Here is a 21,479-nt window from a genome sequence, read left to right as displayed (position 1 = left end):
ACAATTTGATGTTTGGTGATTTGATCGCAGTTGCTTAAGGTGTCTGGCAAACGAAGCTAAAGTGAGGGTTGGTGAGAGGATACAGCGATCGAGAGAAGGACAGAGAGAGAGAACTAGGTTCAAAACAGAGACGATGCGAAGAGCGCAACAACTCAATAGGCAACCACAAAAACACTTATTGGCCACTGTTGGAAGTGAACGCACGGACGGAACGAGTTTTCTCGTCGTACCCTGTGACTGGAGTTCAGCATCCTCCGAGGCTGAAGGCAGTGAATATTAGCGTTGTTTTCGGTAAGCAAATTTCCCTGCCAACTACTGGAGAGAACAGTGCCCGGGCGTGAGTGTCTGCGTGGAAAAGTGCAGTGAAAGTAGTAGCTGCTGGACTGCGATTTTCCTGCTCTGGTGAAATAATAAAACAAAAACCAGAAACACTTCGTACCGCAAGCCAAAACGATTCGGAGTGACCAACGACGACGACGACGCAAAACCGTGTTTCTAGCCGCGTTTAATCCGCGAGTGTTGGTGTGTACGTCGCGTTTTTGCGTCTTCCCCGGAACTGGCCTTTTCGGGACTGGCACGGATGGTGGAGTTTGCGGAGAAGACGGGTCCATTAACCTGCCGCGGGTCAACCGCAGACGCCGCCGTCGCGTGCTTTATCCACACCGCCCGTGCCTGCCGTGAAGCGCACCGAGGCGTTTCAAAATAATTTCCGCCGTTTTTCTATCCGCTCTCCTTCCGTCCTCTTTTCGTGTTCTGCTCTCTTTCTCTCTCTCTCTCTCTCGCTCCTTCCTCTCTCACCTCACTGGACACGCAGAAACCATAACAAAGAACTCGCTTCTAGCGAACTAGTTATTTTGCACCGCGTGTTCGCCATCCCGCCACAGTGCGTGCCGTAAATGGCGCAACACGTGTGTGTGTGTGCGCTCTAGTGATCGAGAATTTCGGATGCAAAGTGCACCAGGCGGCGGTGTGTGTGTGCGGTGTGACATGTGCTCCCAGAATGGTCCCAGAATAGAACGAATTGAATCCGTGTGTCCGCGACGGACGGAGCAGCAATGAAAGCAAAAATTAGAACTCAAGACGCCGTCTTGCTAAAGTGCGACAGCGGGATCCAAAACAGCTGCTTGCCATAGGGCAAAGGTAGAGGCACCAGCTTGGAAAGTGCATCATTCCGCAACGAGACGGTAGAGAGCGAGAGAGAAGACTGCTGTGGAAGAGTGAGATCAAAAGGAAGTGACGTACGAAAATAGAGCGGCACACCACATCGTAGCAAGCGAAGACGGGGGAATGTGTTGGAAAAAGTCATCGACTGACATTTGAACAGCACGGCGCAAATGGCGTATAGGGCGATTGGAAAAATCGTAAACCGCTGGAACTTGGGAGCGAATGGCATTCGGGGCTTCGACGCGGCCACATAATCTATTTCTTTTCATTTCAGCCCTTTGGAATTGATTGAAACCTGCAGCCAGTGAAACAGGGTGTGTGTTTGTGCGCTCCTCCTCTAATGCGATAATTAACGGCAATCTAGTCGGCCACCACCTCCTCTCTTGGGACCGAGTAGAGCGAAAGAAACACACGACAACGCAAAAAAGGCACAAAACATTAACCATCTAGTAGTGACCGTGCGAAAAAGGAAACAGTGCAGTGTTGGATAGTTTTTGTCGGTGACTGTGTTGCCCGCCGCGACGACGTCAACCGGTGCATTTCCATCCCGAAGATCATCTCATCCTGTGCATGGTGCATTAGCTTTGTACGCAAATAAAGCGCAAAGGTTCACCGCGCGAGTGCGCCGAAGGTCTGAAAACACCACACACAGCCGGCCGGGCCGTGCATGTGTGCTGAGCAGCCAATTGCGCCGCGTCGTCCAGAGAAAGTACGCACGGCACGGACCCAGGGACGGAAACGACTAGAAAACGCGGGCGAGAAAGTGAATTATATGCCCCGGCTCGACGGCTCCTGCCTCATCACTGGGACGGTGGTATAGGAAAGTGGGCGACCGAAGGAAGCAGCTTGAGCCCATTGGTCCTTGGTCTGCTTGGCCTCCTATCGGTAGTCCACGGTTTGCTATCGATTCAGTAAACAAGCCGCTCCCCAAGGAACCATTATATCGCGCGCGTGAGGGACAGGCTTCCAGAGTAGCCAGCGTTGTCAGTAGCCCCAGCAAAGTATGCCGTTCATCTCGAAGGACTGGCGTTCGCCGGGCGACTCCTGGGTGAAGACGGACGAAGGCTGGGAAAAACTGAAGGTGCTCGAGTGCGTCAAGCGGAAAAGGTAAGCTCCCGGTAGCTCCCAGGTTGTGGAGGGAGTTACGTAACGACATCGAAGGATTGCCGAAGGCACATAGTAACATGAACACTTTTTTCTTAATTTTGATAAATTTCGAGTACAATCACCACGCCACGCAAAAACGGTGACGCAATAATCCCATAACGATAATCCTGTTGATCCAAAGTAGCACGAGTAATCCTTCAATTTGTGTGTATACTGATGGATCTTCTATTAGATGATGGCACTAATAAAATAAACTGCTCCTACGCGGTCGCCCAACCCCCTCGGCCACTCGGCCGGGGCCTAAATATAGATCGTAATGCAATTATGTTTAATGATTCCACCAGCGGGCGCGTGCAACAAACATCGGCGTGTAATGAAAGCTCCCGTCCACCATCTGATACGTTCGCGAACGGTTGGTATGGCGTGTACCGTGTGTTGCCGCATCGAGTGATATTTGTGATCTGTTTTATCAAAGAATTGCGCCGCTGAAAAGTAGCGCATAGAAAACGAAACGGAGAAAACACATTTTATCGCTTTCTGCTACAGGTTTATTGCTCCTTCGATTGATATTGCATCTTTGTTGTACGGCCTACTACGCCGACCGATGATGTTGCTCACAAAGTAATCTGATAACGCGCGCGCGCGTGATGAAGCCACGAACAGTTCGGTTCGTTGCTCGTAAACACAACAGTGCAACAATGGTTTTAACCGATCCATCCATTGGCCTGTCCATTTAGTGGACTTTTCGAAGCAAAATCTGTGCTCCGCAACGGCTACATAAGCACTTTGTGACCTCGTCTTAAGTGGATTAGATTTGGGTTTTCGACCGAAAAGTTTAAGTAACTGTTACGTTGTGCAACACACACAACAGTGACTGCGTGGCGGAAATCGTCCAAGCTTCCTGTCACGCACGCACGCACGCACGCGACGCGTGTAGCATTTGAAGGTCTTTGTTCTTTGCACGCCCCGCAATGTCAAGAGACATTCACTACGTATCCTTCGGAGCTGTCGGAGGGTGGCCCGCATAACTTCGCAACGCCTCGAAAGCCACCTCTGCGAATGTTGTTACTCTGTTGGGCGGTAATAGACCTCCTTTGGCAGAGTCCGTTCGTGGCCAAAATTGCGGAGCGCGATGAAGCAACTTCTGTCATCGGGGGGCGATGTTTCGCGTTGCTTGATTGACGCGTAACGATACAAACAAAACAACGACGTAGAGTGCTATGACAACAACCAACAACAACACGACGCCTCATCAGCTGAGTTTAACGAACGGGTTGTCTCGCGAGAGTGAGAGAGAGAGCGCGTGCGTCGGGGCGAAAGAGCATCGCGAGCGACGAGACCCAAGGGCATAAAGAAAAGTAAACACACCTTTGGCCGTTGAATGCGCGAAAAAAATCTGCCTGTCGCGGTGTGTTCTGAATCATCGTCACCTGCTCACCCTCCGCCGGATGTTAACATATGATGTGCCACGATTTCTTTTCGTGTCCCCCCGATGACTGGATTGAAACCCCACTGAAATGGCTTCTGCTGAACTCTCGGGCCGATGGCTCCAGCTTACCCAATGGGGGCTGTTCCACTTTTCCCAGATTGCTTCACAGCAACCAAAGTCGTGGCCTCATGAACCGCTGGGCACGGTGACACCGGTGGTGATGGCAATCGCTTGGCCACTCTTCTTTACGTAACTAATCGTGCGAAACAATTATTGGTAGCGATGAATGCTGTTGTAATTGGGGCCGCCTCTTGCCAGCCGGGCCATCGGTTGGTGGCTCTTCTTCTGCGTTGAGGAGACGATAGACAGATCCACTATTTCTACGTTGTAGTCTGAAATTGCGCTTTATTCATTGCTGTTTGCTCCTATTTTTATAGTAATTCCCTACTTGCTACTAGATCTTCAAGATCAAAATCTTGTATGATCCTCAACGACCGAGAAGATATGTCGCCTCACTGCATTAGCGCTGCCAGGGTCCCTCGACTTCGGCCGGATAATCGCACCGTTCCAGATCGCCGAACCAACGCAACTGCACGTGGCGCCCGTAGAAGAGAAAACCCGGGCACTCGTACACCGTCAGCGAACCGTCCGTGTTGCAGGCAAGCAGCATCCGATCGGGACACTGGGCGGCCGGATCGAGGTCTTGCGGTGTCAGAAAATTGCGCTGACACTGCCGACAGTACTGATCAACCTGCTGACTGTAGTGGATTCTGCGGCGTTGATGATCATGCTGCTGCTGCTGGAAGTCGGTCTCGATGGCACACATCTTGCGTGAGTCATCCCATCGGTGCAGATAGGGGCACTTGAGCAACACGGCACGACCGTACAGACAGCGATAATATAGATCGCGGCTCGTCTCATGCTCGAACGCTATGTGGAACCCGAGGTCATACGACGGGCACATAAAGTCGGGAGTTTCCGGTGCGAAACACCACGGCGAAACGAGGACCGGCACCACCGGGAGCAGCACATGGTGTCTGGTGAGACAGAATGGGTTCAGCTCGTAGTACGGTTCTCGGCCGTTGTCTGACGGACCGTTTTCGCCAGAAGATGCACCATTCGGTGCTCGATTGAGCGAAGCCTTGGCTAAAAACGGACATCCCGACGAGGGTTTTAATCCCGCCGATGAAGCGGGTGGTTTGTTGTGGGGTTCGAAATAGGGTTCGGCCGTGGCGGGCCTGTTGCCAGGCCGATGCCGCCCCTGGTCGGCCCCTTGTGTGTCTTCGTATGACGGAGGGGCCATGTGCGGATTTCGATCATCTTCCGGAGAATCTTCGAATTGGTGATTGTCCCGAGCCGGAGCTGCTACCACGTCCGAGGGCTTTCGAGGTCTCGGTTCCCGTGAAGGACCTTCTTTTTTAAACTTGATCACAATGCTCTCGTCCTTTCCCAGCACCGTGACAAATGAGCGGTTGGAAGGTTTCTTCTGGGATGCTTCGTCCAATCGAAGATGCTTCGCGTCCGCCTCTCTAAGATCCGGCCGTTGGCTGTCCGTATTGGCAGATGGGAGCGTATCGTCCATTGATTCTGGTTCGTTTTGGGTGCTTGGCGAAGGCGTTTCCGATTTCACTACCACTTCTATATCATCGGCTGTATCATCAGAGGCTTCATCCAATCGTAGACGCTCCGCGTCCTCCTCAGCATCTCCCCGTTGGTTGTCTGTATTAGCGGATAAATCAGCAACAGACGGGAGCGTATCGTCCACGATGACTGCTGGTTCATTTTGAGTGCTTGGCGAAGCCGTTTCCGATTCCTCCTCCACTTCCATATCATCGGCTAGCAACTCTACAAACACATCATCGAACGTTGACGGGTTGTCCGTGGTCACTGTACTAAGGATCGCCACCGTTGAGCCTGCTGTGCTTTCAACCTGGCGTGTTACGTCTTCTTTTGTTTCGGAGCTCCGCGAGTTCGCCGCGTATGCTCCGTTTGACAGGGCGGTTGTGGCGGTCGGAGTGACCATCGAGTCCGATGGCGTTTCCTGCGGGAACTTCATGCCGTCTGCCAGAAGTTCCACTTTTTCCGATCCGGGTTCTAGGTCGCCTGGTTCTTCTGGGACTTTGTCCGCCTCTGGAGATGTACGGCGTAGCTCTTGACATCTTCCAGCGCAACCCACCACAGAGCTATAGGTTGTTGGTTCTTCGCTCGGTTCGCTAGTGCCCGAACGCGACTCATTCATGTCATCTTCGTCCATGTCCGCTGCCAGGAGCTCGACGGCTATCTCACCTTCGGATGCATCGCTCCAGGGCGTAAGTTTTGGACCGCCGAAAATTGGATACATCGGTGGGGTGACGATGCCAGTTGTGACGACAGATACTTCTGGGCTTACGCTGGTGGAGCCAGCTGTTGATTTGCCATCAATCGTTGGCGCTGCAGTGGGGGGCACGGTCTCAGCCACAGTGTCTGAATCGCTTGATCCGCTGTTCTGTGGCCCACTTGATGTCGGGCTGTCAGTGGCCCAGGTATTGATCGTGCTTTTAACATCCTCCGTTGCTTGCGTGGTTGGGTTCGTACCTTCCCGTTGTTCTTCGTTGTCCTGTTCCACCGATTCGTCAAACTCCATGTCGTCGGCCAACAGATCAACGGTTATATCTTGTGATTCCGAACCCGGTTTGGACCCGTACACGGACTGAAGATTCATGTCTGGAGTCGTTGGCAATACACTGTTGGAACTCCTCTCCTCCGAGTAACGGACATCGAAAGCCTCCGGGGCACTTTTCAAAAGCACCTTCATTTTGCTCATTGCGTCCGTCAGTATATTCCGTGGTGGAGTGGTTGCGGTCTTCGCTTGGCCAGCGGTGGTAGAATTACGATTCTGTTGTCCCTCGCCCTCGCCTTGCTTTTCTTTATCCGCCTCTGATGCCCTCAAGTTTTGAGTCTGATCTTTTGAAGTCTCGGTGTCGTTGGTGGTGGTTGGAGATGACACCGTTTGATCGGCGCTTTGCGGGCTGTATGGTGCGGCCACCTTGTCGACCAAGGATGCTGCGGTAGTTGTGGTCAGTTCTTCATCACCGATTTTCTCACTAGGTGATGAAGCCGTTGAAGGGTTTGTGGTGCTTTCGTTCTGTTCTTTTTGTACAAAAGCATCGGCGACCGTTGTGCCAGAGGTTGAAGTAGTGATTTCCGTTGTACTGACGCTAGACGAAGCGTTGTCGGATGGCGTAGACTCAGTGTAAAGGGTTCCATCTTTGGGCTCTGCTGTAGTTTCACAGTTGCACCACTGCGGCAGCAGCAGTTGTACCGTCAATAGCACTCCTATGGCGGCGATTGCCGTAGCTCTGGACCGCACCATACTAACCTGACCACTAACTGATCTCGGCAGCGCCACCAGCAGCAGCAGCAGCGTGTTCGTTCGTCAGCCAAGTGGGCTAACTTTTGTACACTAACCTTGCACGGTCATGCACTTTATAACCTCTCCCGGGTCCGGGTGGGTGGCGGCAGATCGTCGGTACGTGATTCCGACTGGCTCTTGCAGGCCGGTGCAGTTAGATAACCGCTACCGAACATGTCTAAATGCATCTGATTCAATCAGAACTGAAAGAAAGGGTCCCCTCTGAGATCTCGTACCTCGTGTCGGTCGACTTTTCGCCCGTGGCCTTGGCCACAAGCAAACAACCCTACCCCGTGGCAGCAGCATCTTATTCGTTCCTCCGCCAGGAGTGTTACAGAGTACGTTGCCATCGGGGACCAATTTCCATCCCGCCCATTTCCATCGACGGTGGGCCGCCGATTTGGCCGCCGAAGAGAATGAGCGGAAGTCTGATACTTTCTCTCTCGCCGTTTTGCCGAAGGTTTCGCTTCTCCAGCTCCAGGGTTACCGCTCTGGCGCTGTTTGGGCAAATTATTTGGGAAGAACCCGGAAGTAGGTCAAAGAAATGTAGGTCGCTGTGTGCCTGTTTTTGCTTTCCTCCAAGCTGTTCGTCTGTAATGTACGGCTACGGAGCTGGCTGCACCGTTTTTGGGTGCATCTTTGGAATGCAGTGTAAGAAAAACACACTCAGTTCGGCTTTTTTGTGATAAAAGGGCGTCGAATCGAATTCCTCATGAACATAACTTAAACTTTCGTTACATAAGCAGCATCAGGAAGCGTATTAGGATCGGAGATGGAACTCGACGTGCCCGGAACGACGCGCCCCTATTCCGCGCCCCTGTTCCGCGCCCCTGTTCCGCGCCCGAATAAGACAAGGTTCGGGTTCGATCCTTGAGATGCTTTCGATTCGCTTTTACTTTTCACCCGACCGACCGACCACCAACGACCCGCTGTGTGGCCACAGCCACGATCGCCGTGGAGCATAAGAAATAATTTGCCTCCTACCCGATCTCCCGATCACTTTCTTTGCGGGCCTTACCGCAAAGCAATTACCGGCCGCGCCGCGACGTGTTTCTCTTCGTTTTCGATCGAACCGTGACATCATGGCCAGTCGTCGGCAGAGTTTTCCTTCCTTTGCACCGCTGCCTCCCCGGAAAGGCCGGCACCACTTTCGGCGCCTGATCTCCGGAGAAATGGATGGTTTTCCGCCGATTTTCATCCGAAAAGGCCTGAGTTTCCATTTCATCTGTTGCGAAACCACATCAACCTTTGTGTGTACACCGACGGTGCACTTCACAGATGTTGCCGCCTTCCGTCGGAACGGAATTTGATAACAATTGGCCAACGATTTATTTTGGCTATCGTTAGCTCCCAAATTTAATCCGGCCGTGCCTCGAAATTTTCTCCTCTTTGGGGGGCGGAAACCCCGAGAGAAATCCGCTGACCGTGATAACCGTTTGAAGGCGGAGCCGATCGGAACCGGTGATAATGATCGTGTGTGATGGGGCTTTTGGGAGCGCGAAGGGCTCGCCGTGGGGACGACCGATGTGGATGACCGGCAGACAGCGTGCAAAATCGAAGTGTCTGAACGCCAACGCCCTGCCGCCACGACGCGTTACGGTTTATGCATCGCTTGGGCGGCCATGCTTCGAGACCACCGCAGACCCGAAGAGGCCCGCGCCGGAGATGGTACGGGGTGGTTGGTGGGTTGATTAAACATTTAATGGCCACTTTTTACGCTGCTTTTCGCGACTCGTTTGATGGTCAATTATTTTAATGGCGTTCATGCTGCTGCGGTGTGTGACTGATGGACTTAACGTGGCCGAGCTTTCAAAGTGGTCTGTGGAAAAAAAGGTTCATAGGTACGGAACACAGTCAGATGGTGGATAGAAATCGGTCTATGGCCATCAGTGCCTTAGGTAGAGACTGATTCTTCGATGCAAATCGTCCCTATGATTCGTATTATGTGCATTTTAACATACTTTTTGTAAGAGTTCTTCATCATTTACGGCCTTTCTCATTGCAGATGCATTTCGGAGTGCAGCAACTCTAGCGATACCGAAAATGACAACGAAAATGGGTATGCATGTTGTTTTTAGAAGGGTTCCCGGTGGTTCCATGCTTCGGTGGTACATCCTCTCTGCTTTGCATCCATTTCAGTGACCAAGAGATACCTCCGCACTGTCACATCACGCTCAAGTGTACCCGCGAGATTGCCGGCTTCAACGGGCTCGGCGAGGCCGTTCGGCGGTTGGACTTTCGCAGCTCGGTCCGCGATGGTCGCCGGTTTAACTACGTTTGTGCGCTGCTACGGCTGCTGGTGTCCGGGCGAGGGATCACCAGTCTGCCCGGTGGTGCCCAGCGCCTGTTGCTGCAGATGCTCGAGGAGGTGGCCACGTACGTAAGTGACTCGCAGCAGAACATCAACGTGCTGCGGGGCCTGGTGCAGCAGCTGCGCGCGCTGCTCAACCAGGAGAACCAAAAGTGTTGGGGAAAACCGCTCGGCAGCCAAAGCTTGTGGGCCGAACACGTGCAAACCATCCAGCGCATACAGGACATAGCTAGTCAGATTGAAATTCGGGAGGCAAGTGAAACAAGGGGGAATTGTGGTGGGCCTGGCTGGGGCACGGCTTCTAATCTGCTTCTGTCTGCCCCCGTGACACCAAACAGCCCGGTCCAAACATTCGTCCTAAACTACACGACCTGCCGGAGGAGTGCGTGCGGGAGATCATCCTGCGGATCACCGACTACAAGGACTTGGAGGCGTCCGCATCCGCCTGGTCGCTGATGGCGGCCCTCATCTCCGAGCAGCGCGTCTGGCGCGAGCTGTCGCACTTTCACTTTACCAAACAGCAAATCGATGTGATACTGGAGAAGATGTGCTTACAGGACACGAAGGAGCGCCACCGGAACTGGCAGGCCATTTACCATGCCTTGCGAAAGTGCGTACCACGGTTCGGTTTTTTTTTCGGGTAGCCGTTAGCTTCGACTTACCTTTTTGTGCTCTCTCCGTCGTCTCTTGCAGGATGTATGGCGTGCCGGAAGAGCTGCAGTTTGCCGAAATTCTAGCCTTCTGTCGGCTGTGTCGCTGCCTGTTTTGGCCATCCGCTGGCCACCCGTGCATCGTTGACCAGTGTCCGGACTTTCGGCAGCGCGTCGAGGAGGCGGGCAACAGCAACATCATCGAAACGCAGCCGGTTCCGCCGGCGAAATTTTTGCAATACTTTTCACTGTAAAGCCGCGGAACTCGGAGTGCACGCACCGGCTAGGCTAGTTTTCGTCCCAATTCGTTGCTGTTCGTTACGCTGTGGCCGGCGTTTTCTGTGTGTTAGATGCTGATTAGCAGTGTAACGATAACAAACATTGAGCCGGACGCCCCAAGGGACCTTTGGCTTTGGCCTGTTGATTTCCTTGTTTTCGGCGAAGCAACACCCGGGAGCAGAAGAAACCGAGAAGCGCATTATGCAGAAGAAAACTGTGTTGTTGATAGAGACAGCAGAATTGGCAAAGTGTGGCGCATAGCATTGATCAATGTAATCCCCTTCCCCTTGATAGTGGCAACACTATATCTGAGTAGAGCATACAATATTAGTATTTAAACTATCAAGATATGAGCATGATGCAATGGGCAACAAACACACACAGGACTGTAGCAAAGTGAGATTCCGAGCAAAACCAAGAACGCAGTTGATCGATCGAACGATCGAGGCGGAAACATGGAAACGCGTGCAGAAACCGCCAGCCGAACCGGTTATTACATAGCTATATACATATATATATTCATACAAAAAGAGAGATATTTTGAAGGCATAAAATCAGACACACACAAGTGCGCGCCAGCATTCGAACTGTATTTTCAAAACAATCGCTATTTAAAAGTTTCGAAGATGGTTGACGCAGTTCGCCCTGGTTGGCGGGAAACTATTTACAGAACGTTGCTGCCACTCTGGAACTCTCGAACAGAAATACCAACGGAAACTCAAACGAACGAACCACAGCCACAAATAATATAAAACAGCTACAATACCCAGAATCGCGAGTCACGGTATCCACTACTCTACCGTGGAGGACGGCGGAGGATCCTCGGTGGATTTGCATCGCGCTATCTTGCGTACCGACAGAGCTTTGTCGAAAAACGGATTAATCTTTCCGGATGGCAAAGGTTCCGTTCGAGAACGGCGAGGCTTGCGCTGTGGACAATACCCGAACTGTGACCGGTACAGGAACGAAAGACGCGGTTTTTCTGACTAAAACTAAACGCGGTCGTGTTGAGCCGATTTTTCTCTTTGCTCTATCGAAGCGATTAAAAGCGGTTTTGCGTTTCGTTGGACTTTAGGATATGAGAGAACTACAACTTAACCTTTTTCTCTGTCTATTGTGATAAACGTAGCGTTGTGTTTCAATCTGTGTTCCGTACGTTCGTACATTATAGGATCTTGATGCGATGATATTAGAGAGCGATTGGGAGAGCGCGCGGCGGAAGCGAGTTAAAGGACGTGGCCTCAGGGTGGAGTTGGAAGAATAGAATATAATGTGATAAAGGTTAGCCCGCGGGAAGACAATTCGTAGCTTCGTGGTCTGACGATGGGACAGAAAGAGCGGTAACGAACGACACCAACAAGAAAACCCAAAAAAAAAGAGTTTTTAAACGGCCAAACGGAACCGCTCGCACTATTTCATTCGATCGATTTCTCTACGCTTTTGGACGGTTTTAAATAAAAATTTGTAACGATCGAAGGAAGCTATAGTTTGTCGCGCCATGTGTAGTGGAGTTGCTGGATGACGGCTACGTAAAGGCGGAAGAAACGAATATCGTAAGGACTCTAGGTTCACTAGATCACCGCTACTTATCCAGCGATCAATGGGTTGTGCAATCAGGAACACAAACGACTCTCCGGTTTTGGTGTTCACTGAAGGAAAACTAATTCAGCACTTATGGCCTATGTTACTCGTTTGGAGGAGGGCTGTTAAACGGGGTCCCCATATCGTCATGCCCTAGAGCAGTGTTGGGCCCCATAGGATGATTTCATGTAGTAGACTTAGTTAATGTAAACCATTTCGAACAGAATTCCTTCGGTGCTGCTCGCGAGCGGCGAGACGAGACGCGGCTCGCTCGTTTTAGGTGTAATATCGGTTTTGTTTAGTTGCGTTTGCTGAGTTTTTGGCGCGAAAACGAACGCGATGCGCAGCGATGGCACACAATACAAATATCCTTCTCCAGTTCTCTCGACGGAGGGTTAACCGTAATTAATTCATAAAACAAAGAAATGAAACAAGCATCTTGTGAACAAGCGAACATTTTCAGTAAACCTACCAACGATAGTTGCCGGTGGTTTGAAATTCATTCAACAGTGTCCGAAATCGGTATTGGCCCTGGTTTTTCTTCGGTTTGGATTTTGCGCCATTTCGGTAATCAATGAAACACATTCGAAAAATGAAGCACTTGTGCTCGAAGGGTTAGCTCGATGTTTGACATTTCCCACCGTGGCCTGTCCTCACCTTGGTCGGTTTTGACATCGGGAAGCTGCGAACAAAGTGTAAATTCGTCCTCCCACAAACGCAAGAAGTCACCAATCTTGCGCACCGATTCCGACGGTTCCGTTTGCCGCGTAGCCTCAAAGCCTCAAGTGTTTTACGCTCGTTGCCGCCCTCCCGGCCTGCACGAATTGGCACTATTGGAAATCGGTGTGCAAAGAGGACCGACCGGACCGACGATCCATCATCCGCCTCTGGAATGGCCGCTGCACCCGTTATCATTCCATCTGTCGCGAAGCACACGTCGACGGTAAGTGGTGAGGGCGGTGGGGCCAACACGGATCGGGGGACCGACCGGCACCGATCGATGCCCTTTTCCCTGATGTGGCCTTTCCTTATCGCAGTGCTCACTCAAACTCCCACTTGTGTTTTCTCTCTCTCCCCCGTTTGCTCTCTTTGCAGTTAATCTTCCTTCACGGACTCGGCGATACGGGGTATGTTGTTGTTTTCACCGTCGAATGGGAACGAAAAACATAAAACGGACCCGAAAGTGAACCCGCAACCCAGCTGCTGGTTCCGGGTTCTCTTTCCATGGTGTCAGTGACGAAGGAAAAATCAATTTTCCTCACCCCTGAATTCCACCCGGTGCTACCTTCCGATGCTCCTCTACCACCCGTGTGACCGAGTGCCACTTTCTCCAGTGGACAATGCGTGTTTGTGGCATGGATTTTTTTCTCTCCGTCCTTTGCCTCGTGTGTGTGTGTGTGCGTGTGTGGCCCTGATTTGCGTGACCTTCAACGATGGCCGGCTGGGCGGCAGAGAGTCCTTTACGGAGGCGCGACACAGCGCTCTACGGTGGACGTTGATTGAATTATGTAATGTTTTTTTTTTGTTGTTCCCTCCGCCAATCGTTGCGTGACGTACAACACACAGAAAGTGCAGCCAAAAGCGGGTGTTCCATTAAATCGCTTTCGTATGTCTGTCGCCTTTCCAGCCATGGGTGGGCCACTTCGATGGCAGGACTCCGTACTGCTGACATGAAGGTGATCTGTCCGACGGCAGCCCCCATGCCGGTGACGATGAACGGTGGCTTTCGGCTTAACTCGTGGTTTGACCTGAAGTCGATCTCGATCAGCGACCCGGAGGACGAGGAGGGCATCAAGCGGGCCACGCGTACCGTGCACGATCTGATCCGGAGCGAAATGAAGGCCGGAATCGCATCGAACCGGATCATGCTCGGAGGCTTCTCGCAGGGCGGTGCCCTTGCCCTGTACGCGGGACTAACGTTCGTGGAACCGCTGGCCGGCATCATTGCGCTGTCGTGCTGGCTGCCGATGCACAAGCGGTTCCCCGGCGACCGAAAGTGTCCGGATACGGTGCCGGTAAGTGCGGTACACGTCCGAGCAAGAGAGCCATTGTATGACTTGACGACTGTTTTGGCCCTTTCGGTTGTTTTAGATTCTTCAGTGCCACGGTGACTGTGATCCGATCGTGTTTTACAAGTTTGGTCAATTATCCTCGAGCGTGCTGAAATCGTTTATGCAAAAATCTCACTTCCAATCGTACGAAAGTCTCGGCCACAGTGCCTGCGATGCGGAGCTGGCCGATATGAAGGTAAACGAATGTGGCACCGCGTTAAGTACGGTGGTGAGAGTAACGTCGATAAATTGTTCTCCCTTTCAGAACTTCATCGCAACGCACGTTCCTCGCCAGTGAGCGCTAAAAGCACTGGCCCCGGCCAAAATCCCACACGCTCACATACCACAAATCACCACCAAACTGACGTGCAATAGCGCGCAAGAAATGTAAAATTGTGCAAAGTGTAACATCGTGAGTTGCCGGTCGTTGTTGGTTCGTTTTGTTCCTTCATCAAACAATGTTCTAACTTATTGGCGAAAGGAGCCCATTCGGCCCAACAGAGGAGACGGAAAAGATCAGACCAGAGGCTTCTGCGATGCGCTGGTGTTGTGCTTCGGTATAAAACCGAAGAATCAACATTACATCCTAAATACTTAAAAGAAAGCAGGTATGGTGGAAAAGCAACCATTGTTTTAGTAGGCGCTGGTAATGTGACAAAGCTACACATTTTAAGGACTGCAAAACAATACAGAAACTGAGTCAATATCTTTATATCCTACCAGCAAATGGGTGAGCGAGTGCCGCCTCTCGGTACGCGGGGACTCGGAGCGAAAGCAATACGAGATTTATGTCCACCACTGCTGGCAGCGTAGCGCCAAGGCATTAATTTTTCGCAATCTAAGTAACGTACGAAACTAAGCAAAACGAAACGTCCCCGGAACTAATCGTAATCGTAAGTCTATAAAAAAAAGTATTCAAATCAAGCAAAGTTCATACGCAGCTTTACGATGAAAATCGATCAGAGGGATGGCGCGAAGGAATATAGGATAATGGAGACGAAACCGTGAACGTGAGACAGAAAGTTAAACTTATGCTACTTTAGTCAAAGCCAAGTGGAGCGTGGAAACTCTATTTTCTGCTACTTTAAGGTTTGAGCTCGTGCTCATCCGGTAGGCAGTTTTCGTGAAAACTGGTTTGAAACTACTATTATTCGCCCTTTCGAAACTGGTTCCGTTATTTTCAGGTTTTGTTTTTTCCTTTCTTGCTCCTATTCGGAGGGTCTTTCATTCCGCTATTCCACCGTGTGATTTAATCCATTATATGTTCCTTTATCCGTTCAAGATTGTGACGAAAATTGACAAATAAAACGGCCGACAAAGCTACAATCTGCGGGTACGCCGAATAATCATTCAATGCCAACACAAGAGAGATAATAATGAAAACGAAACAGTGTGGAAACAATCGAAAGGGCGCCGTTAGGGCATAAGTAGGCTCTGTAGCCATTTACCAGAGAAATAGCTTTCCGTACATTCAATCGCTGGCAGAGATACCTTCTTCAGGCACGAGGGAGATCCCCACACTGTTACTCTATTGGAAGCTGGTAGTCACTTTCGGCAAATTATTCAAATCTTTAGATCACATTACTTCCGCGTTGCGTAGGCAGTGAAAAGATGCATCAGAATCGTTAATCTATTCGAGCACGAAACCAAACCATTATACCGGTACCTGCCCAATCTACCACACAGCAGGCTGCTGAAACGGTTACCGGTAAGCTGTGGAACGTTAAAACCGCTTCGCGATTAATGCGTCCCCTCGGTCGAATGGTGGTTCATTGGCAGATAGAAATACGGAAGAGGCTATGGCATCGGAAACCGGAGCTACTAATAGAAACACAACCAACATAATGTAATTTGATCGTAACACTACTACAAGAGATACAACAATATATTTTAGGTTACAAAACGCGTTTGCCGTTTCTTTCAGATTTGAGAAAAGCTTCGGAAAGGATAGCGAAAGTGTGCAAATATGGTAAGGTTGGATGTCGATGTATTCGCCAAAGCTTACATGTACCCGCGACGAATTTCGAAACACTTTTGACAGATAGTTCGTACAACAGAATCGATATATTTCGCACAGAAAGCTTCATACACTCGATTTCGACGATCATTCATTTGCCAGCCGTAGACTAGCAAAGCGATAACCCCTGGAGCGGGTGCCCCGGATCAACACCTTGAACGTTCCCTTATTGCATATTTTAAACAGCTTCTCCAATCCCTTCACGGTCACGTACGCGATTCCGGTTACTTTACCCTCGCTTAGGCTGAAGCAACACTGCGTCACGTATCCGAAGCATTCACGGCTGCACTGGTCCCTCACTGTGGCCGGGTGACCCGGCAACCACAGTTCGGCCATCATTTCTAGCTGCTTCTGCACTCGCATCCCATTCTTTGCGGCCGCGATTCTCACCAAAACGCCCGGATTGGCCCGCTGACGGCGTTTCTTTTCGCGCACGCGTTGACCACGCAGGCGTTTTAACGTGCGCAAGTGTTGCGCCCGGAGCACCTTCCGCTCGCGTTCGTGCGGATCTTTCCTCAGCGGTTCCGTGTACACGGGCCCGTGCTCACTGTCCAAGCGGTTCCGTTTGTTTGCCCGAAAGTCCTCCCGCTTCGGCAGACAGAGGATGGCATTCGCACCCGGATTACCGCGCGTTTTCAGTATTACCAACAGCGGAACGAGCGCAGCCGGCGGTAGACCGATGCTGCGGATGTTGAACTTTCGGTCGAGTGCCAGCCGTAGCTTTGCCAGTGCCTCCTTATCACGCAGCACGAAGAAAGGGTCAGCCTGTGGATTGTCCACGCCGTCCTTTGCCGTACCGTTCCACTCGTGCACGAGCTGTGTCCAGGGGCAGCGGAACGGGGAAGCGATGGCCAGCTTCGTATAGTTTACCCTCCGGTTGTTCGGACGATTGAAGTATCTTCGAAGGGCTTCCGTGTGCGCGTTGGCCGACTCGGTCCGCCCGAGAATCGTATCCGGAGCAGCCGAGTGATCGGTGCCCGTTTCGATCGCAATCATGTCCAGCTCCCGTTGACCGGCCGCTTTTGCGCCCCACCGGGTAAGCGAGTGCCACAGTGGAAGCCCGTAACCGGCCGGAACGATAACGTCCCAACCAGCCCCGTAGCCGAGCCGCTTGTAATCGGCATCCTGGGAACCGGGTGTTTGCAGCAGCAAGATCGGTACGGGTTGTAGGTACGCCTCCGCAGCGCACCGTTCACCCGGCACCAGTGCCTCGACGCTACGGCGGTGGCTCAGTTCGTGGGTCGATTTCATCTCCCCTGTAACACGGTTCCGTATCGTGTCGTCCCACAGCGGCGAGTAGCTTGTGGAAACGCTGGCCATGGGGCACTGATTGTCATCCAACTGGGCATACCTCGAAGGAATGCTGGGCAGTGCTTTGGTGCGCTTTTGGGGACGATTTAGACGTGGATCTTCGATGACGAGTCCGATCACCTCACCCGGCGACAGTTCACCCGATGATGTAAGATCTTTGTTGGCCCCCCAGTAGGTTGCCTGCTGACGGAGGATTTTCTTAGCCTGTGGCACACCCTCCACGAACTCGCTGTACCAAGTGCCGGTGCTCCGGGATGGATCCACCTCTGCGGGAGGTTTGTAAAGCCGCAACGCTTTGGCAAGAGTCGCCTGCGATAGGGGACCCGTCAGGTGGAACCGATTGAGAGTGTCTTTCAGTTCGATCACCTCTACCTGACCATTGGCCTGCGAGGTGCCACGGTATCTCGGACATCGGATGTCGACCGGATTGCGCGTGATGTCCGCGATGCATTCGCTTGTTTCACGGAGAGCATTTTTGAGGCTGAAAACTAGTACCAACTGTTCGACCAGCTTCCGGTAGAGGCTGGGATGGGCAAATATCCAAACCGTGCGTCGGTCCGCTGTTTCTCCGGCTCGCCACACAAAGCGAACCCTTCCGAGGCACCCGTACGGATACTGTCCGTCCTCGTACAGCCACACGTAACCGGCTCGTGTTCCCGCGCCGTACGCTTTTCCTGCCATGGTCAAGCCCACGCGCTCGCTGCATAGTCGGCGCAAGCCTTCCCGCAGCGCGGTCTCGGTTCCCCGCACCTCCACACAGCCTTCGTAGGACAAGTCGTGGAGCAAGCAGTGCTTCGAGGTTGCCCGGTAGCACGCTCGGTAGCCCTTGTTGCAGGGCGTCTGGGCAACCTTGTAACCCCACCGGGCGGCCATGTGAAACCGCCGGGCGTGCCAAATGTGCGTCTCGAGCCACACGAACGTTCGCTTCCGGCGATCGTACTCTTTCAGCAGATTGTGTGGTTTGCGACGAAACTTGCGCGATGGCCGCTTTTTCTTCTCCGACACGCCGCTCTTGCTGAACTGCGACAGGTGGGCGGAGCGGAACTTGCGTGGCAATCGCTTCGAATTGTACGACATGGCACGGCGTCTCATGTGCAGCGGCAACGATTGGTGCATCAGCTTGCGCTGGTGCACGTTGCTGGCCATCTTGCGCAGCATCAGGCACACCTCGTCCTTACGTTCCTCGGCGAAGCGCACCATATCGAGCCCCATTGGCAGTGTTACGGGGCCACCGACAGCCGCATCGTATTGGAGCTTCTGCGACTCTTCCATCGCGGCTAACTTGGACAGCGCAGGCACACTTAAGTGAGGAACTATTAGCCAATTTTACTTTTAACCACCGATCGAAGGAGCAATCCAGAAGGAAAACGTCTGTTGTTTACAAGCATGCCGGCGAAGCGAACTGTCAAAAGCACGTTGAACGAAACAGGGTGACCCGAAAACACTGAACGAGAAGCTGAATCACTTGAAATATTAGCGAAAATGGCTTCATCTCGATTTGTCCCGTTCCGTACATTATTCCCAATATCCTCTGTTCCGCTTTCCGTTCTTTCAGTTCACTATCGTTTTTCTTTTTCCGTTTGTTCACCCGCCCACACCTTACCCCGGCAAAATGGACGATTGGCATTTGGGTTTTAAAATATGAATTTATTATTGATTTTTTCACACGGCACTCACTTCGTTCAAATCGGTGTAATGCCGGTAATTGAAACAGATTACATGAGTGCCTTTTTACTTGAATCATAACACCAAAGTTTATCTCCTTCGGAACCTACGGCTTCTTTCCATTACGGGCATCTTGCATTTCGAAGTTCCATCGTTTCTTTCGTTTCGAAGACGTCTTCGTCTTCGGGCGTCTTTCGTTTCGAAGTACCCCGACGTCAACGGGGTAGAAGCGTTTGTTACCATAATCAATTCTGCAAGAGGGCATCAATTTATGTAGCCGTTTGACCGCACCCAGAGACGCCGAGCGTTCCTCGAGGACTAGTCTCTTTAGTGAAGGGAACTTTTCCGGTATCTGTTCAAGTTCAGCGTCCTTTATCTTCAAGCGTCGAAGATGAACCGATTGGCGATGGAAAAGATTGTAAGAATTTATTCAATTAAAGATCACGGCTATGACCCCTGGTTCCTCTTTTTCTGATATAATATACACTTACCGTCCTGCCGCGCATTGTCAAGCAACGAACGTTGTTGCGATGAATGTAATGAATGTTGCTAAGCCCAAACAATTTGAGTTCCTGCAAGTGGGCCAATCTATCGAATCGTATAGAACTGTCGGCTGCAATCTACGAAGGAAATCAAAACAATGAAAACGGGGCCTTTGTAGCAACTAAGGTCTATAATCGATGGCTCAACTTACCACTTTTTCCATGTTTACTTTTAAGTGTTGGAGACAAGAAAACCTCTCGCAGATGAATTGTACCTCCAAACTGTCGACGCACTTATCGAGTTTCAAATAATTCAACCGTGGCGCAACTTCAGAAAGGTTCTCTAGCAGAACTCGAGGTGGAACCACGTCCAATGCAACTGATTCGAGTAGTTTGAAAGCTCCACGAAACATTTTTCTTTCCGCTATTCCTTCTAATGAAAGATGCTGTAAAAAACAACATATTAAGTAAAACATTCCTTTTTGCGTTTTATTTGCTTACCTTCAGCTTAGTTAGTTGCACCAGTGACTCTAAATAACCTTCTTCCGGATCTTTCAGAACAAGATGTAGATATGTGAGCTCAGAACAGTGGCGACTAATAGATTTTACCAATTTTACCGAGAAAAATTTTTCCTTGTCGAAGGAGAGTCGCCGAAGGAAAGGGTGCCTTCGAAAAAAATCATTATCTGTACTTAAAAGCATCATCTCCTCCAATCGAAGCTTATCAATTCTACCAACGGCGAAGTCCTCTAGAAGTGGAAACGTTAGATTGAGAAAAGAATGCAAATCTGGTTGATCAAGGGGTAGGTGATCAACATGTACGACTTTTAACTGCCCACTCAGGCATTTCCATGCCTCCACTTCATAATTGTCATGTGCCATGTGAAGACTCTGCAAATTTGGCATACTTCTACGGAGGATGTTAAATTGTTCTTTTGATACAACTTCTAACACCAGCGATTTCAACTTCGCTAAAACCGGGAGCGGTCCATTCATTTCGCAGTTGTCGTCAATTTCATCAATCGACACACGCTGCAGTTCAGGAGTTTCCAGCAGTAGCAATCGTAATTGCTCGAAAGATACAAAACATTCAATGTGTAACACTCGGACATTAACCTTTGGCGTGTGCAGTAACCGTAGTAAACTTTCAAACTGACCATCACAAACAAAATCATCAGAGAACCAACAAGGCCTTTGACGAATGTTGCGATAACTCCTGCGGGTGTTTAGCACAAGTTCCCATCCGCCATTAGGCTGCACCAACCAAACACGATCCATCCTTTGGCCAGAAAAAGTAAGCGTCGACCACCGACGGCACACGAGGGACGCTAGCTTCAACTCGTACAGATCGAGCTTGTCGAAAATCATGCATAGAACCTGTCGAAAACAAACACTTGTGAGTGAACTTTATTTACTTGAAATTGTGTATCACTTACTTCATCGGGCAAATCGTTTAGGTGCATGATTTTCCCAAATATTCTGAACGTAAAAATGATCTGTAGACGATCGCAAGCAATGGCGGCTAGATCAAAACAGGATTAAAACCCGCGCTGTCAAAATGAATGTCAAAAAGGCAGGATTGCTCGACCGTAGTTCAGGGTTGTAGTCTTACATACGGATGTCATCTTAGCAGGCTTCGTGTACTAATTGATTAAACCAAAAATTCTTACCAAATATTAAATAAAATTAATATAAAACTTAAAACTAAAACACTGCGAAACATAAAAAATTGGTTAATTCTACAAAAATAGGTTTCTTTCGCCGGCTCTTCAAAAATGAGGCATAAAATATCGTGCGAGCAAGAGAGCGAAGTCTTGAGAGCGAACTCGACAGAGTTAGGTCCGAAAATACAAAGTCAGATTCGAAAGTCAGTTAGATTCAGATACAAATTCAGAGCGCCAGAAATTTCAAATTTTTTCGAACTTTTGCCGTTTGCGGTGGTGTGTGTCTTTAATAGAGAGTAAGTTGTGCCGCGTCGTTCGCAAAGTGGTCGCTTCGCAGCGATTTCGTGCGGATTCCGTGCTCCCCGTAGTGTGTCCGC

At 50.7% G+C, this 21,479-nt stretch overlaps 3 protein-coding genes and 1 long non-coding RNA gene across 4 annotated transcripts; 2 read left to right on the top strand and 2 right to left on the bottom strand.

Moving 5' to 3' along the window:
- Positions 1-192: 192 nt before the first annotated feature.
- LOC128268777 (F-box only protein 25) lies at positions 193-12,298 on the top strand. Its single transcript, XM_053005990.1, has 6 exons — positions 193-291; positions 1,439-2,271; positions 9,097-9,150; positions 9,231-9,654; positions 9,741-10,012; positions 10,096-12,298. Exons 2-6 carry the CDS (start codon positions 2,168-2,170, stop codon positions 10,304-10,306), a joined length of 1,065 nt encoding a protein of 354 aa, XP_052861950.1. The 5' UTR covers positions 193-291; positions 1,439-2,167; the 3' UTR covers positions 10,307-12,298.
- Positions 12,299-12,617: 319 nt separating this feature from the next.
- On the top strand, positions 12,618-15,851 carry LOC128268778 (acyl-protein thioesterase 1). Its single transcript, XM_053005991.1, has 5 exons — positions 12,618-12,855; positions 13,008-13,039; positions 13,540-13,927; positions 14,004-14,159; positions 14,229-15,851. Exons 1-5 carry the CDS (start codon positions 12,805-12,807, stop codon positions 14,259-14,261), a joined length of 660 nt encoding a protein of 219 aa, XP_052861951.1. The 5' UTR covers positions 12,618-12,804; the 3' UTR covers positions 14,262-15,851.
- Positions 15,852-16,067: 216 nt separating this feature from the next.
- LOC128268020 (ribonucleases P/MRP protein subunit POP1) lies at positions 16,068-18,518 on the bottom strand. Its single transcript, XM_053005012.1, has one exon. The coding sequence runs from the start codon at positions 18,501-18,503 to the stop codon at positions 16,068-16,070; it is 2,436 nt and encodes an 811-aa protein (XP_052860972.1). The 5' UTR covers positions 18,504-18,518.
- A 939-nt stretch (positions 18,519-19,457) lies between these two features.
- On the bottom strand, positions 19,458-20,084 carry LOC128268491 (uncharacterized). Its single transcript, XR_008269145.1, has 3 exons — positions 19,940-20,084; positions 19,651-19,884; positions 19,458-19,576 (listed from the first exon to the last, which is right to left on the bottom strand). It is a non-coding gene; the product is annotated as an uncharacterized LOC128268491 (long non-coding RNA).
- Between the last annotated feature and the right edge of the window lie 1,395 nt (positions 20,085-21,479).

This window comes from Anopheles cruzii, chromosome 2 (genome assembly GCF_943734635.1).
Source record: "Anopheles cruzii chromosome 2, idAnoCruzAS_RS32_06, whole genome shotgun sequence".
Taxonomy (NCBI): domain Eukaryota; kingdom Metazoa; phylum Arthropoda; class Insecta; order Diptera; family Culicidae; genus Anopheles; species Anopheles cruzii.
The sequence above is the reverse complement of the archived record's forward strand: the minus strand, read 5'-3'. Positions and strand labels throughout refer to the sequence as shown.

Bases quoted from the DNA above. Each gene is read 5' to 3' on its own strand.
- LOC128268778 (XM_053005991.1), top strand. From the start codon at position 12,805: ATGGCCGCTGCACCCGTTATCATTCCATCTGTCGCGAAGCACACGTCG. The intron at 13,928-14,003 runs GTAAGTGCGGTA...CGGTTGTTTTAG, and splicing joins AGTGTCCGGATACGGTGCCG to ATTCTTCAGTGCCACGGTGA. The intron at 14,160-14,228 runs GTAAACGAATGT...TCTCCCTTTCAG, and splicing joins CGGAGCTGGCCGATATGAAG to AACTTCATCGCAACGCACGT.
- LOC128268777 (XM_053005990.1), top strand. From the start codon at position 2,168: ATGCCGTTCATCTCGAAGGACTGGCGTTCGCCGGGCGACTCCTGGGTG. The intron at 2,272-9,096 runs GTAAGCTCCCGG...TTCTCATTGCAG, and splicing joins GAGTGCGTCAAGCGGAAAAG to ATGCATTTCGGAGTGCAGCA. The intron at 9,151-9,230 runs GTATGCATGTTG...CATCCATTTCAG, and splicing joins GAAAATGACAACGAAAATGG to TGACCAAGAGATACCTCCGC.
- LOC128268020 (XM_053005012.1), bottom strand. From the start codon at position 18,503: ATGGGGCTCGATATGGTGCGCTTCGCCGAGGAACGTAAGGACGAGGTG.